Source organism: Dipodomys spectabilis, unplaced genomic scaffold (assembly GCF_019054845.1).
Source record: "Dipodomys spectabilis isolate Male_0828 unplaced genomic scaffold, ASM1905484v1 ptg000001l, whole genome shotgun sequence".
In the NCBI taxonomy this organism is placed as follows: domain Eukaryota; kingdom Metazoa; phylum Chordata; class Mammalia; order Rodentia; family Heteromyidae; genus Dipodomys; species Dipodomys spectabilis.
This window is the reverse complement of record NW_024870678.1, coordinates 32,937,265-32,953,194: the sequence shown is the minus strand read 5'-3', so window position 1 is coordinate 32,953,194 and position 15,930 is coordinate 32,937,265. Positions and strand designations below refer to the sequence as shown.

General features: G+C 41.4%; 1 protein-coding gene across 2 annotated transcripts; it reads right to left on the bottom strand.

Annotated features, from left to right (window-relative positions):
* Positions 1-3,411: 3,411 nt before the first annotated feature.
* Armt1 (acidic residue methyltransferase 1) lies at positions 3,412-15,863 on the bottom strand. 2 transcript variants are annotated; one of them, XM_042673118.1, is made up of 5 exons: positions 15,773-15,863; positions 14,608-14,713; positions 10,331-10,575; positions 7,377-7,536; positions 3,412-5,010 (listed from the first exon to the last, which is right to left on the bottom strand). In XM_042673118.1, exons 1-5 carry the CDS (start codon positions 15,811-15,813, stop codon positions 4,243-4,245), a joined length of 1,320 nt encoding a protein of 439 aa, XP_042529052.1. In that variant the 5' UTR covers positions 15,814-15,863; the 3' UTR covers positions 3,412-4,242. The 2 variants fall into 2 exon arrangements, with proteins under 2 accessions (XP_042529052.1, XP_042529134.1); XM_042673200.1 differs by lacking the exon at positions 14,608-14,713 and having other exon boundaries at positions 15,773-15,820.
* Between the last annotated feature and the right edge of the window lie 67 nt (positions 15,864-15,930).

Here is a 15,930-nt window from a genome sequence, read left to right as displayed (position 1 = left end):
TCATACAGTGGGCAGAGATTAATTTGCCATTCATAAAACCTGATAAACTGTGACCTCAAAAATCTGACCTTTGGATATGAGGACAGAGGACATCATTTCCAGGTTTGGGCTTCCTCCCTCCCCCCCAAAAAATATCCTATAAATATGTGTGATCTTTTCCCCTTAGATGTGTGTGTGTGTGTGTGCACTCGCGCGCGTGCTCATGTGTGTGTGCGTGTGCACCAATACTGAGGCTTAAAGTTAGAGCCTGGGAACTCTTAGCTTTTTTCGAGGCTGGCACTCTACCGCATGAACCATAGCTCCACGTGATTCTCACCATTGTCCTCCTGAGAAGTTTCCCGAGGCTGTCTATCACCTTCAGAAGTGGCTTTGAACTGTTTGGTACTAATTGAGATCATTCTCTAAGACTACAATTATTTAGGTTTTGGCAGTTCAAATCAGATTGTATATAGAACTGATTTTTTTTTTTAAAGAGACTGAATTAGGACATACTTTAACCGATAAAAATTGTGCCTCATCATGGGTTGAAACATCATAAAGATCCCAAATCAACAAGTCAAAGAAAGACTGGATAAATGGGATTGCATCAAATTGAAGAGTTCCTGCATGGCAAAGGACATAGCTAGCAAGATAAATAGAAAGCCCACAGATTGGGAGAAGACCTGTACCAGCTCTACATCAGATAAAGGCCTCCGTCTAAAATATACTTAGAGCCCAAAAAATTAAATACCCCAAAACAAACCCTCAATGAAACAACAACCCAGTTAAAAAATAGGCTAAAGACTTAAAGAGAGACTTGGAGGAAGAACAATTGCCAATAGACCCTTGAAGAAATGTTCAACATCCTGGCCTTTAAAGAAATTCAAATCAAAACAACACTGATAGATATTCCATCTCACCCCAGTTAGAATGGCCATTATCAAAAAAAAAAACAAACACAAAAAACTAACAAAAACAGATGCTGGTGGGGATATAGCCAAACAGGAACATTATTACATTGTAGGTGGGAATGTAAACTTGTTCAAACACTCTGGAAAGCAGTATGGAGGTTTCTAACAAGACTAAACATAGAGCTTCCTTATGACCCAGAAATTACGCTCCTGGACATTTATCCAATAGAACACAAACAATTTCACATGAAAGCATCAAGCACAACCATGTTCATTGCTTACCATAGCAATGGAATTCCATAGATATGGCATCAACTCAGTGGATGAATGGATCAAGAAAATGTAATATGTATACACAATGGCATTCTACTCATCCATCAGAACAATACTGTACCATTCATAAGGAAATGGAAAGAGTTGGAAAAAACATGTTACATGTTTCCTTCATTTGTGGTAACTAGAATATGTCTATAAATCTACAAGTATACACTGTATAGTAAAAGAAAAAAAGCCCTGGAACATGATAAATTACACAGGTCTCTAGGCATTCATACACAGTACTAGACCAAAGGAGGATATTTTAGGAGAGGAACACAAAGGGGCAATACCTATGTATCTGATCATATAAAATAATATTTATAGAAATGAGCTCCACAAAATGAAAACAAGAGGATTTTGTTGTTGCTGCTGCTGCTGTTTGTTTTCTTTTCCTTTTGTTCATCTGTCTTTGGGAGGGTAAAGGGGCCACAGAAATGATGGGACATAGGATGAACAAATGCAGCCGTGATACTCACTAGACACTATGTTGAAAATGAACTATACAACTTGTGGGTGAGCATGGAAGGGAAAAACTAAGAGCGAGGGAAAGGGTGACATTGTCCACAAAGAAATGTACTCTTTACCTGACGTTGGTAACTGTAACCCCTGTATATTATAAATTATTGTTATTATATATTATAGAATTGAAAGCACAGAATCTGTGTGGTAGACAAAATTACTCTCAACCCATGTTACTTGCGAAATAGTACAACAGAGCAATCCAACCTCTCTACCCTAATAGCTCTCCTCCTTGAGCCTAAACTTTGTATTGAACTCAAGCAGAATAGTCAGCAGTAGGACTTGTGCAAGGGGGGGGGGGGGGGGGGGGGAAGGGGCCTGAGGGTGTGACTTCAATGGCTTCACCTGCCTAGCAAACATGAAGCCCAGTTCAAATCCCAGGACTGCCAAAAAGAGATGCCATGATAAGCACTTACTAAATATTGACAGTTTACAGCTTATAAATCTAACACAAATACTTTTCTAAGAAGCCTAAAACAGTTGGACGGTTCCAAATAATTAGCACTACCTGAAGACTGCTGAATCTTATTGCAGAAAAAGTTGTCTAAAGATATTCATTCTGTTTTTATAGAGAAAAAGTTAATCTATACTACAAAATATTATGATTAAATAAATGTAGCCATTAAAAGTAACATTTTGGGCCAGCTACCAGCTCATATCTGTAATCCTAGCTATTCAGAATAGGTTGAAAGGTGAAGATCAAGGTTCAAAGCCAAAAAGGACAGAAAAAAATTCCATGAGACTCTTATTTCCAGTTAACAAGCAAAAAGTTGGCTAAGTGGAGCAATGGCTCAGGTAGTAGACACTAGCCTTGAGCAAAAAAGCTAAGAGATAGTGCCCAGGCCTTGAATTCAAGGTCCAGTACCAATAAAAATGAAATAGGTTGCTTTATACAATTTTTTTTCTGGTCCTGGGCCTTGAACTCTGGGCCTGGATATGTCCCTAAGCTCCTTTTGTTCAAACTTAGTCCTCTACTACTTTGAGCTACAAAACCACTTCCAGCTTTTTCTGTGATTAACGGGATAAAAATTTCATGGAGAAGCTGGTGGCTCACGCCTGTAATCCTAGCTACTCAGGAGGCTGAGATCTGAGGATTGCAGTTCAAAGCCAGCCTGGGCAGGAAAGACTGTGAGACTCCTATCTCCAATAAACCACCAGAAAACCGGAAGTGGCACTGTACCTCAAGTGGTAGAGCGCTCGCCTTGAGCTGAAGAGCTGAGGGACAGCGCCCAAGCCCAGAGTTCAAGCCCCACGACCGACAAAAAAAAAAAAAAAATTCAGGGAGGGGGCTGGGAAGGTGGCTCAGGGGTAGAGTGTTTGCCTTGTATGCATGAGGCCCTGGGTTCGAATCCTCAGCACCACATAGGCAGAAAAAAACAGAAGTGGTGCTGTGGCTCAAGTGGTAGAACACCAGCCTTGAGCTGAAGAGCCGAGGAACAGCACCCAGGCCCAGATTTCAGGCCCCACAACTGACCAAAAAAAAAATAATTTTTTTTTCATGGACTTTCCTGCCTAGGCTGGCTTCAAACCACAGTTCTCAGATCTCAGCTTCCTGAGTAGGTAGGATTATAGGCATGAGCCACCAGTGCCCAGCCATTATGAATTTTATTATCTCATTAGATCTCAGTTTTAGTTTTCCTCTCTTGGTTTTCCCCCTCTTGAGGAAAAATAAAAACAGTGGGAATTTTCAGTACAACTCATTTTATTATTCCAGTGCAAGAAAACATTTCCAATTCCAATTTCAGTTTCAAAACAAACTGACATGAATTTTTAGTTTTTAATATCTGTGGTTATGAACAATAAAATGTGTAATATAAAAATGAATTCCTTGTTGGTATTATATAAATTCAATGCATAGGAATATTTTCTATGTAAAGCAGTTTTATAAGGTTGAAAACTAAGTCTGTTCATTTAAAATGCTTAGAGCTAATAATCATTTCAGGTGCTTATAGCGAGCATAAATAAAATGTATGTGTTACACTGTTCAATTTTGTGCTTCCTGGCATTCATTTTTCAGGTCAGTCAACACACAAACACATGCAATAAAAGAGACTATTAAAATGAGACAGTTCAAGGACAACAGGAGTTGTAATTCACTCATGAGGTATCACTCCTATATGTTCAAGCATCGCAGTTGTAAAAAATGCCTCTTTACAAAGAGTCACTAAAATGTATGTTTTCACTGAGTAATCATTGTTCTAGGAGCTCAAAATTAAATTCCATGCTCCCTAGAATATCAAACACCATGCAGTATGCTAAGAAAATAAAACAAAACTAACTTATAAAGGAGAATTTATTTATAATTTGCTTTTCCCCAAATTAGAAATAAGTTCTTTAAAGCTATTTGGAAACTATACGTTTACCTTGTAATACTTTCTGAAATTCTGGCACAAGTATAAATATCAGCCACTAGCTTAAAACCCTCTCCATTCCCAAAGCAGTGTGGTGGGGCCATTGTCACCCATGGGCAGCAAGTGCACTTCCAGAGTGCAAAGACCTTTCTACACAGCTGGATTCAAACTGGCCCATCAAACTGGAATATGCCATACCTCCCCGTGGTCAGCCAGCTGGGATCAGAAGCTGTGAGCTGCTCAGCGAGCCCAGGTGGCAAACCCACCTGAATCTCTGCCTTCAGTGTTCTTATGCTGCACAGAGGTGCAGGATGGAAGCCATTCAGAGCCTCATGAAATGGAACAGTGAACTCCCATTTTTTGTCACCTGCCAGCTTCCTATAATTCAAATCACCCTTGAATATAATCAGACATGCCTTCTGTAGTTCAGCATATAAGTCAGGGGCAACCTGGAACATGGCACAGTATGCATAAGGCAGAGTCCAAAATACATGATCGTGGTAAACCCATCTTCCTGCTTGCACGTACTTTTCCCAATCACCCCCACACTTGGCCAGGTGCTCATGATTACCATGTTTTACTTGCTCCATCACCCAGTTAAAGTCACGTAGAGTAGTATCAGAAACAAACCACGGAATCATTTTCCCATGAAAATGAATCTCAGTAGCCAATCTAGAGGACAACAAGAAGTCAGCTAATATAAAATCTGTAATAAGTTCAAACCCAGAATTATCTAGAACAAAATCTACTCTAACTATGGATGTTTTTTTTCTTGTTTTTCTCAATTTACTAAGCAATGACCAGAGATGCTGCATATCATTTACTAAGATGAAAGGTTTTAAGTCTTCCAAAGAATTCAGTAGATCAGTCTTCTGAGAACTACTTTCTCCCCCAGATAGAGACAAGTCACATTTATTTCCCCAGAGTGAAATCTGAAAAAGAAAAATACAGAAAGTCATCCTTCTTTTATATAACCAACATAAACTAGCTGGGCACAGATGGCTCACACCTGTAATCCTAGCTACTGAGTAGGCTGAGATCTGACAGCCTGGGCAGGGAAGTTTATGAGACTCCTATCTCCAGTTAACCACCAAAAAGCCAGAAGCAGAGCTGTACCACAAGAGGTAGAGGACTGGCCTTGTGCACAAAATCTCAAGTTCAAGCCCCAGGACTGGTACCAAAACAAAACAAAAAAACCCAAAGCAAAACAAAACAAAAAACCATATTATAAAAGGGATGGGAAAGGGTTGCTAAAGTATTCATAAAATTATTTCAACAAAATTCTTAAAATGGGGCTGGGAATGTAGCTTAGTGGTAGAGTGCTGGTCTAGCATGCATGAAGCCCTGGGTACGATTCCTCAGTACCACATAAACAGAAAAAGCTATGGCAATGTGGCTCAAGTGGTAGAGTGTTAGCCTTGAGCAAAAGCTCAGGGACAGTGCCCAGACCCTGAGTTCAAGCCCCAGGACTGGCAAAAATAAAACAAATTTTACAACATTCACAGAGCCGCACACCAATGGTTCATGTCTATAAAATTTCATGCCTATAATATTCAGAATAATATTCAGAAGGCTGAGAAGTGAGGAATGCAGTTTAAAGCCAGCCTGGTCAGGGAAAGTCCAAGAGACTCTTATCTCCAATTAACGACCAAAAAGCTGAAAGTGGAAGTATGGCTCAACTGATAGAATACCAGGCTTGAGCAAAAATGCAAAGGGACAGAGCCTAGACCCTGAGTTCAAGCTCCAGGACTAGCACCAAAAAAAAAAAGAAAGAAAGAAAAGAAAAATACATGTTTAGGACTATAGGCTTTGAGTCAAACCTGGAGCCAATCCCAGTATCCTCAGTGAATAATCACTGGCAAGTCAGATCTCTCTGGCTCAGGTTTGGTGACTGAAAAATGAGATCATAAGACTTTCCTCACCGACTTATTATAATTAACTAACATGACGCATATAAATAATTTGGTTAATAATGTACCCAATATTTGCACATAGAAGTACTCAAAAATAGTAGCCAAAACAGACCCTAATCTCATTTGTGATTTAAAATTAGGCATGTGGCCATGTACGTATGTGATACGTACCTGTCATCTCAGCTGCATGAGAGGAGGCTCAGGTAGGGGCACTGTATGAGCCCAGGAGACCACAGACAGCCTGGGCCATACAGCAAGAGCCCATTTTGAAAAAAAACAAAACACACAATAACAAAACTACTAAAATTAAGAAAACACATGTTCCAAGCCAGGCGCCGGTGGCTGACACCTGTAATGGTAGCTACTCAGGAGGCTGAGATCTGAGAATCACGGTTCAAAGCCAGCCTGGGCAGGAAAGTCTGTGAGATTCTTATCTCCAATAAACCACTAGAAAACCAGAAGTGGTGCTGTGGTTCAAGCGGTAGAGCACTCGCCTTGAGCTGAAGAGTGCACGGACAGTGCCCAAGACCAGAGTTCAAACCCCACGACAGACAAAAAAAGAAAAAAAGAAAAAGAAAACACATGTTCCAATCAAGAGTATTATTAAATAAGGGTGTCAGGGAGAAGCCAACTGACAAGGGAAAATAAAGACAATAAACTGTAAAGAAATAAAAGCTTAAATTGGGGAGACAGATGGGTATCTTATTTTTTTTTTAAGTGAAATTTAGGCCACATCAAGGAAGACTGTACACCCCAGAGCACTCACAGCTAATGAGGAGTCAGGGGAGGGCCTGTGCACTAAGAGAATAAAATGCTTATTGTGAGTGGTCTGGGCATACTGCCCACCTCCCCATATTACAAGACCACCATTAGCCATTAGTCTCACTGAAGTCTCACTTTCACTACACTTCATGTCTTCCTGTCCATTCTCTGTGCTTAGTAGACAGTTGAGTATGCTTCTCATATTTATGTGGGTGCTGAGTGGGGGGGAGCGGGGAGGAGCTTGCCAAATTAGATGACAGAAGACATCCTGGCACTCATCCTTCTTTATTTTTTCAGTCTAAGACTAGGGCTCAAACTCAGTACCTGATGCTTTCCTTCACTGGCTAGTGCTCTACCAAAGGCACCGCACCTCCAACCCCTGGCTATTTCTTTTTTTCATTCTTCTTCACAATGTATTTCAGTTACAGGACAAGAATATATTCAAAGACTACTCCTGAAAGTATGGGTATCTAGACATGGCATGCTCAGTGGGGAGTAAAAATAAATTTGAAAAACTAGTATTAAAAAACAACTATTATAATGCATACATTACTGAACTGTAAAGTAATAGTTAAATCAGTATTTACTAGCACTTAAAAACATTCAGATGATTTGATCTTTACCTGTAGAAGTTTAAAAAGTTCATCTTTCAGCTGATTTTCATCCAGGTCTTCAATTGTCAGCTGTTGCAAGTAAGTACATAAAACGTTGACAGACTCCTGAGACTCTAAGAAATTTTGGTCTTTGGATTCTTTAAACACATCAAAGTCATCAAGTGGTGGGCTACAGTAGGAGAAAAGCATAGGTGGGACATTTATAAAAGTCCTCCTTGAGACTGGGAATGTGACTCAGTGGGAGTGCTTGCCTAGCATCTAGCACGCCTGAGACCCTGGGTTCTAGTCCTCACTACCACATACACAGAAAAAGCCAACAGAGGTGGTGTGGCTCAAGTAGTAGAGTGCTAGCCTTGAGCAAAAGAAGCTTAGAGACAGTGCCTAGTCCCTGAGTTCAAGTCCCAGGACGGGCAAAAAAAAATAAAAGTTAAAAAAAATCCTCCTGTCTGTCATTTATTTCTTCCCTCCTTCTCTCATCCCCTCTTTACCTTCTTTCCACATTCAGTACTGCAACTCAAAGGGAAAGAAAACAATAATCAATATACAAAAATATAATCAATTATACAAAAATAACTCCCCAAATTCATTTTAATATATTGGCAGAGGCTCCCAAGTTAAACATTTTATTAGAAGTAGTAAATAATTTGGTGACCATGTCTTTAATTATCCAACAGAGATTCCAGAAGAGATTCCAAGAGAAAATGGGTATTTTCTTTAAAAGGTATAGTTATGCTGGGAGCCAGTGGCTCCTGCCTTTATCCTAGCTACTCAGGAGGCTGAGAGCTGAGGATTGAGGTTTGAAGCCAGGCCAGGCAGAAAAAAATCCATGAGATTTTCTCTCTAATTAACCACCAAAAAGCTAGAAGTGAAGCTGTAACTTAAGTGGTAGAATGCTAGCCTTGAGCAAAAAAGCCCAGGGACAGTGCCCAGGCCCTGAGTTCAAGCCCCAGGAACAATGTGTACACACACACACAAAGGCATAGATTAATCACCAGTGTCCAAGGCCATACCTCCCTGAGGTTTACTGAAGAATCACATTCTCTGTTGGTTCCCTGAACATATCCTTCATACCACCTCCTAGTTTGCAATTACAATTATTTGACTGTCTATATTCCCTAACAGTTGCATAACAACAAGGGTTGGCCTATTTATTTCCAACACGCTGTATCTACATAAGTGTTTAACAGTTTGTTTACAAATGTTTGTGTGGTTTGAAAAGAGATCAATATTCCTTCAAACCACAATATTTTCTGGCTTCTCTTGCAATGTTAAGCTTTATTTAGTTCTCAGTGGGCAACAAGAAAAGGTGACACTGACCTTCTTTATGTAAGAAATAATCATGGAAGGTGTGTTTTCAAAGCTAGATATCCGATGAGACCCTGAGTTCACAGTGGCAATGAGAATCGAACCCAGAGCCTCAGGCATGCAAGGGAAGCACTCTACCACTGAGCCACCTTCCCAGCCCCGGGACTGATTTTTTTAATACAACATACCAGCATCTACGCAGCACATGACGGTGCCTCCTCTGGGCACTGTCACCAGATGAGGCTACACCTTTATTCCAAGGACGTTGCCATTGCCCAAAGCACTTTTGCAATTTCCCCTCTGGAATTTTCTTCAGAACCTGTGACACATTATCAAAGTGTCCTGTCAATACATATCTTCATAGTTCACTTTTAAAAACAGCCAAGTCACTCAGAACAATTTCAATGCAATAAAATATGTCATCATACTGAATAAAAACTTTTTTTGGGGTGTAAAATGAGTAATGACTCAAAAATAACAAAACCAATTGGTTTTTTGTTATATTTCTTTTTGAGGCTTATAAACTGGCTCTGAAAGAAATTCCAGAGGACACAAAGGTATTTTTAGCAAGGACAGCATTGCTGACTTGAGTCAGTCTCTCAAGGTGACTTAAAAGGGCAAAAAACTACTTGGGAACAGGGGTCGAGTGCAGGGAGCAGCAAACAGCTCAGACCCAATCAGGCCCTCCACTGGTTTTGAATGACTCATAGACCAAGGATGGTTTTTACATTTCTGAATGGACACAACGCAAATGAAAAACAGTGTTTTGTGACATATAAAATTCAATTTTTTTTGTGTCTATAAATAAAGTTTCACTGAAACACAGCCATGCTCTTTCATTTGCATATCCTGTTGTTAATTTCTAGATAGAAGTAAAATACCAGTCTATGTGGCATCAGGGTCATGAAATGGCTTTTTTTTTTTGCCAGTCCTGGGGCTTGAACTCAGGGCCTTGGCCCTGACCTTGGGTTTCTTTTGCTCAAGGCTAGCACTCTACCACTTGAGCAACAGCACCATTTCTGGCTTTTTCTGTTTATGTGGTACTAAGGCATCAAACCCAGGGCTTCATACATGCTAGGCAAGCACTCTACCACTAAGCCACATTCCCAGCCAAGATGGGTTTTTGAGTAGTACTCTACTCCTGAGAATTAATGGTAGACTTCATTCTACCCTAAGATGGATCAACATATACTTTTAGAACAGGTCTTGTCTTCTTCTAGAAGTGAATCCTTTCTAAGAGTCCTAAATAAGTTCATACTTAATAGGCCATCTCATATGTACTATAAGCCTATGGATTACAATTGCCAAGTAAATTGACAGCATTTAAATGTCCAACAGTACTATTAATATTTGCTGAACTCAAATGGATTCAAGCTTTCACTTGTTTCTATTCAAACCTACCCTTTACAACTTCAAAAAAGTGTAAGTGGCTGGGCATAGGATTACATGCCTATAATCGTAACTTCTCAGGAAGCTGAGATCAAAGCCAGCTGGACAGGAAACTCCATGAAACTCTTACCTCCAATTAACCACCAAAGTGCTGGAAATGGAACTGCATCCAGGCCCTGAGTTTAAGCCTTAGGAGTAGCACACACACACACAAAATCAATAATGTATAAGTAATTTAAACCTTTGCTATTTGTTGATGAAGCATTTACCTCTGGATAATGGCTTCATGAATTCTGCGATACATGTAGCATTCTACAAATAACCACGGGGACTGAAACCAGCTTGGTTTCCTATCACTTTCATTCAAAAGGCTCCGCTGATACTCCAGGTATTGATTCCATATGTCAGTATCAGCCCATTTGTCAACCAAGGGGATGATGGGCTTATCTGTCTGCAATTCATTCCGTAACTTAGAAAGAAGGGAAATAGCTTTCTTTTCAGCTTCCATGCCAACCTATGAAAATCAAAAAGAAAAAGATTGTGTTTGCGTACATATTTCTCTAGGATAACACAATTTTATAGACCTAACCTAAATTTAGGAAGGATAAAAAATACCATATTACAAACCTGCATTTTGTTTTCCATAAACTCTTATAAGCATTTTCAGTGAAAACACACAGATTTCCTCTTAACATGTTCATGCCCTATCTTCCCTGCCTTCTTTTTCCTAAGTGCTTTATAATTTTGGGGAGGGGAAAGGTAAGGGGGGAAAGGAGGAGAAAGTAGGAGAAGGGAGGGGAAAGAAAGGGAACAGAAGAGGAAAGGAGGGGAGCCAAGGAAGGGAGGGGAGGCAGTCTGGGCAAGGCTAGGCTTAGGTTCACATCTCTAATCCTAGCTACTCAGAGATTAATATTTGAGGACTGTGGTTTTGAGCTAGCCCAGGTAGACAAATCTGAGACTTTATCTCCAATTAACCAGCAGTAAGCTGGAATTGAAAGTGTAATTCAAATGAGTCAGTCAGGAACAGAAAAATCTAATCAAGAGTGAAAAGCCCTGAGTTCAAGCCTCAGTACTAATATAACACAAACAAAAAACAAGAACTCACAAACAAAGTACAAGCCTACAATCCCAGCACTCAGGAGTCTGAGGCAGCAGGATTCTGAAATCAAGGCCAAACTGGGCTACAAGCTGAGGTCAAGGCTAGCCTGGGCATTTCATCAAGACCTTGTCTCAAAAAACAAAATCAATAGTTAATAAGATACATATAGAACGAAATATAGGAAATAAGTTTCAAACCCAGCTGAGTATTTTTATAAGATCATTATAACCATATTGATATTAAAGAAATTTGGCTCCTACTATAATGTTCCAATAGAAACATTTCTCCAATCTCCACACCCCAAAGCCCCATCCTTTCTTGTTTTCTCAAGTAGAATCTATTATCTATTTTGCTGCTAGAAGGAAAGGCTGAAGTTCAGAAAAGAGAAGAGTTCATAAAAATTAAAAGTTTTAGGGACTTAAGAGGAATTCTGCCTCTTCTGGACTTCTACCCTAAATCCTTTCACTCCAACTTCCATTTAACAAGAAATTACAACTGAGATTTCCATAGGGTTCTAAGTACCCTTTAGAGGTACTATTACCCCTATTATCCCACCACTTGCAGGCTGAGGCAGAGGTCTTACAAATTTGAAGCCAGTCTGGATTACAGAGTTTCTGAGAACTAAGATTTGTGTGTCAATGCCAGTTTATCATTGCTTTGATTCAGTGTAAACATTTACAGAATCCCATGTGTGTCAGACACTGCCTAGGGCCAAACAGGGATGGACAACACCAGGCTCCATCTCCGAAGGTCTCATAGCTGACCAAGCAGTTATCCAAGGGTCTGGGCCTCTGACTATTGAGACGGGAGGGCAGGAAATTGTAACACTGAAAGTCTGAGGAAAAAGTATGGTTTTGCTGCAGCTAGGGGCTTAGGGAGCTTAGAAAGCACATTGGCCTAAGGGGAGAGGTCACAGATAGGAGAGGTCTACACAAGGAGAAGACTATTAAGACTACTAAGAACAGACTTTACTAATGCTGCCATTTTCCGAGGTCTTGTCCTGTGCCCAGAAGAATGTGAAACAAGGTAGAGCTGAAGGGACTATTAATAGACTTCTTTCCCTTAGGCCCCACAGTCCTCTGACATTTATGAGCACACAGCCCACGTAGCAATATACTAAGACTTACCACATTTTAGGTCACTCCAGTCAAAAAAAAAAATTACCGAACAATTGTAGGAACATAGAGCCAAAACCTCAGACAACCACATCTGGCTGAATTATACTTGAGTGTGAACATGTGCTTCTATCAAAAACAAAATCAAGCCGGGCGCTGGTGGCTCACGCCTGTAATCCTAGCTACTCAGGAGGCTGAGATCTGAGGATCGCGGTTCAAAGCCAGCCCAGGCAGGAGAGACCGTGAGACTCCTATCTCCAATAAACCACCAGAAAACCGGAAGTGGCGCTGTAGCTCAAGTGGTAGAGCACTCGCCTTGAGCTGAAGAGCTGAGGGACAACGCCCAGGCCCAGAGTTCAAGCCCCACGACCGACCAAAAAAAAAAAACAAAAAAAAATCAAACTTATGGGATAAACACTGGAAGCATACATGAGCAGAAAAGTAAATGTCCAAGACAAGCTAGATCTTAGCAATAAAGAATAATAAGAAGCTAGAAGAGATGCTGCACACCTGTAATCCTAGCAATCCAGGTATCCCTAGTTCTAGGCCAGCTTGAGCAACACAGTGAGACCCTATGTCAAAAAAAGAAAATAATAGGGCTGGGAAGGTGCTCAGGGGTAGAGTGCTTGCCTCACATACATGAGGCCCTGGGTTAGATTCCTCAGAACCACATAAGCAGAAAAAGCTGGAAGTGGAGCTGTGGCTCAAGTGGTAGAGTGCTAGCCTTGAGCTAAAGAGCTCAAGGAAGAGATTGCACTGCCTGGGACAGCGCCCAGGCCCCGAGTTCAGGCCCCAAGACCTACAAAAGAAAGAGAAGGAGGAGGAGGAGGAGGAGGAAGAGAGGAGGAGGAGGAGGAGGGGGAGGGGGAGGGGGAGGGGGAGGGGGAGGAGGGGGGGAGGGGGAGGGGGAGGAGGGGGGGGAGGGGGAGGAGGAGGAGGAGGGGGAGGAGGAGGAGGAGGAGGAGGAGAGGAAGGAAGGAAAAGAAAATAATAGGAGATTCTCTATTATGCCAGAATTAGTTTAGAAAGAAATGCAACATTATGCATCATATTGCCTGAGCACTGTCTTGCTCCATTTCAATTTGGCGAACAAACACCACCCAACATTTCTCTCAATCTTGGCTGTGAACTTTTTCAAGAAAATATATGGTGTACACATGATCTTTCAGTCTATTATATAACCCAAAGATTTCTTTCTTTTTTTTTTCAGTGCCAGTCTTGGGGCTTGAACTCAGGGCCTGGGCTATGTCCCTGAGCTTTTCTGTGCTCGAGGCTAGTGCTCTACCACTTGAGCCACAGCACTTCCAGCTTTTTCTAAGTAGTTTATTGGAGATAAGAGTTTCATAGACTTTCCTGTCCTGGCTGGCTTTGAACTGTGAAACTCAGATCTCAGCCTCCTGAGTAGCTAGGATTATAGCTGTGAGCCACCAGTGCCTGGTAATCCAAGATTTCTTTTGCCACTTGGAACTGGCTTAAGTGTCAACTGGTAGAACTTATCCTGGCACAAATCCCTGAGTTCAAATCCCAGGACTGCTAAAAAACAACAACAACAACAAAAAAAAGGTGGAGTAAGAAAAGCTACTTAGAAGGCTGAGATCTGAGGATTGAGGTTCAAGGGGCAGACAAATTTGAGACTCTAATTAACCAGTAAAAAAGGTAGAGGTGTTGCTCAAGTGTTAGAACACCAGTGCTGAGCAAAAAAACTAAGTGAGAGTACCCAAGCTCTGAGTTCAAGCTCTAGTACATGGGTGCCATAGCACACACACACATGCATGTGCAATGGCACACTCCTCCACATACAAACACAGATTTCTGTTGGACCTGAACATATCAAGGCCTCCATCTCCAATAACATAGTAATTTAGAATCTCCTCCATTAATTAAATTGACAAGTAGACCTGTACCTAAACAAGGTTATTTTCAAGTCTTTCTCTGTTCTGAACACCAATGAATGTTTTACTTCACCAGTCCAAATGTGCCAATCCATCATGCTGTCCTTTATTTTGAGCTCTGCATAGCAATCTGAACTTCTGGGTCCCCAGACTTCAAATTAAAAATATAAATATTGTAATTCAACTATGCTTGAAACCATAAAAGCTTTTCTAAGAAAGTCAACTAGCCATTTGTCTGCTAGAAAAGATGGTATGAGATCTAAATTGTTAAAGCACAATTCTCTTCAGAACTGGAGATGGCTGTTCTATCATTGACAATTATAACAACATATTATCCCACATAAACATTTGGCTCATATCAACTTTTACATTTTACATGAGCGTTTAAACCTCCACTACTATTATTCTGAGGAATTAACAAAATTAAGCATAATTCTTACCTCTCCATATTTCTCAAAAAATTCACTTTTATGTCGATGCAATGTATCAATAACCTTGGTTAAAATCTGTGGTGTTCTGTCTTTCATTGTAATATATGCAAATGATCTAGAAAAGAACCACATACAAATATATTGCTTAGTAGCTTTGACACAAGAAGGTTGGCCAGTTTTTAGTTTCTGGAATGCCTTATTTAACTAAAAATTCCCTTTCGTGACAAACAAAAAGGTACACCAGTTTTCTACAGCAGGGCATTAAAATGTGAGAACTTCCTTCAAAGTGTCACTGCAAACTAAGTCACCAGGATGCCTCCAGTTGCAATCTCTCCTAAGTCTGTTCACATGTTCCTATCTTTCCCATTCTACCCTTTTTCTATACCAGAATCAGTTTTACTTAGGAGACATGAACACCACGCTGGGTTCAGCTTACTTCCTGTCTAAGGACGGTCACATTCTTCTAAATGTTCTCTGCAACATTTTCAAGAGCCGATTTCGAATATGAACTTGGCTGTTTAACGTATGCACAGGGATGCTACATATATATATATATATATATACACACACACACATATGCACATATGTGTATATATACATATACACATGTATGTGTGTATACACACACACTGCGGTGGAAACTTCGCGTGCACTCAAAGCCCCCAATCACGGTCATCTCCCCGTACCCGGGTGCCAGTTAGATCAAATGGAAAATTCCTCAAGTCAACAGTTTGAGTGTTGAGTAACTTTTATTGCAATGCCGGGTACTTGTCCTGTGGCGTGACTAGTTCTGTTCATTCTTCTACAGTACAGGGGAAAGGCAGCTACGCTCCCGGAGGGCTCGAGTTTCAGGCATCTTCCGGGAGCCTGGCAACCACCACTCGCCGTCACTGTCCTAACTTGGGAGACTATGAATTAATCCGACCCGCGCCGGGAAGGAGCGCGTCTCCACACTGCCGAGGCTTTCAAGAAACTTCCAGACCCCGGGCGCATGTTCCCAAGGGACCGCTACCGGCTTGGCCCGCGCGCCGCGCGGACGGCCTCGGGTCGCGGAGCCGCACGGAGGGACTTGAACTCGCCACCTCGGGGCAGCGGGCGCCCGCCGCTCGCTGCCTACAGTTCCCAGCCAGGCCTGGCTCCCCGCTAACGTGGCCAAGAGAAAAACGAGACGAACCCCACGTCCCGGGCCGAGAGAAAGTCCGGAGGCTCCGCCATCGCGTCGGGCGCCACGCACCGTCGCGGTGCCGCCGCGAAGGAGTCGGGAAAAGGGGCGGTGTGGCTTTAAGAAACCTGCTTTTGAATGAGGAAACTTTATTTGGGGCCCGGACAAAC

What these genes read in the sequence shown, in the direction of transcription:
- Armt1 (XM_042673118.1), bottom strand. Translation starts at nt 15,813, where the DNA reads ATGGCGGAGCCTCCGGACTTTCTCTCGGCCCGGGACGTGGG. An exon ending in CATGAAGCCATTATCCAGAG is followed by an intron (nt 7,537 to 10,330) that starts GTAAATGCTTCA and finishes CTCCTACTGTAG; the next exon opens with CCCACCACTTGATGACTTTG. An exon ending in AACTTTTTAAACTTCTACAG is followed by an intron (nt 5,011 to 7,376) that starts GTAAAGATCAAA and finishes TTTCTTTTTCAG; the next exon opens with ATTTCACTCTGGGGAAATAA.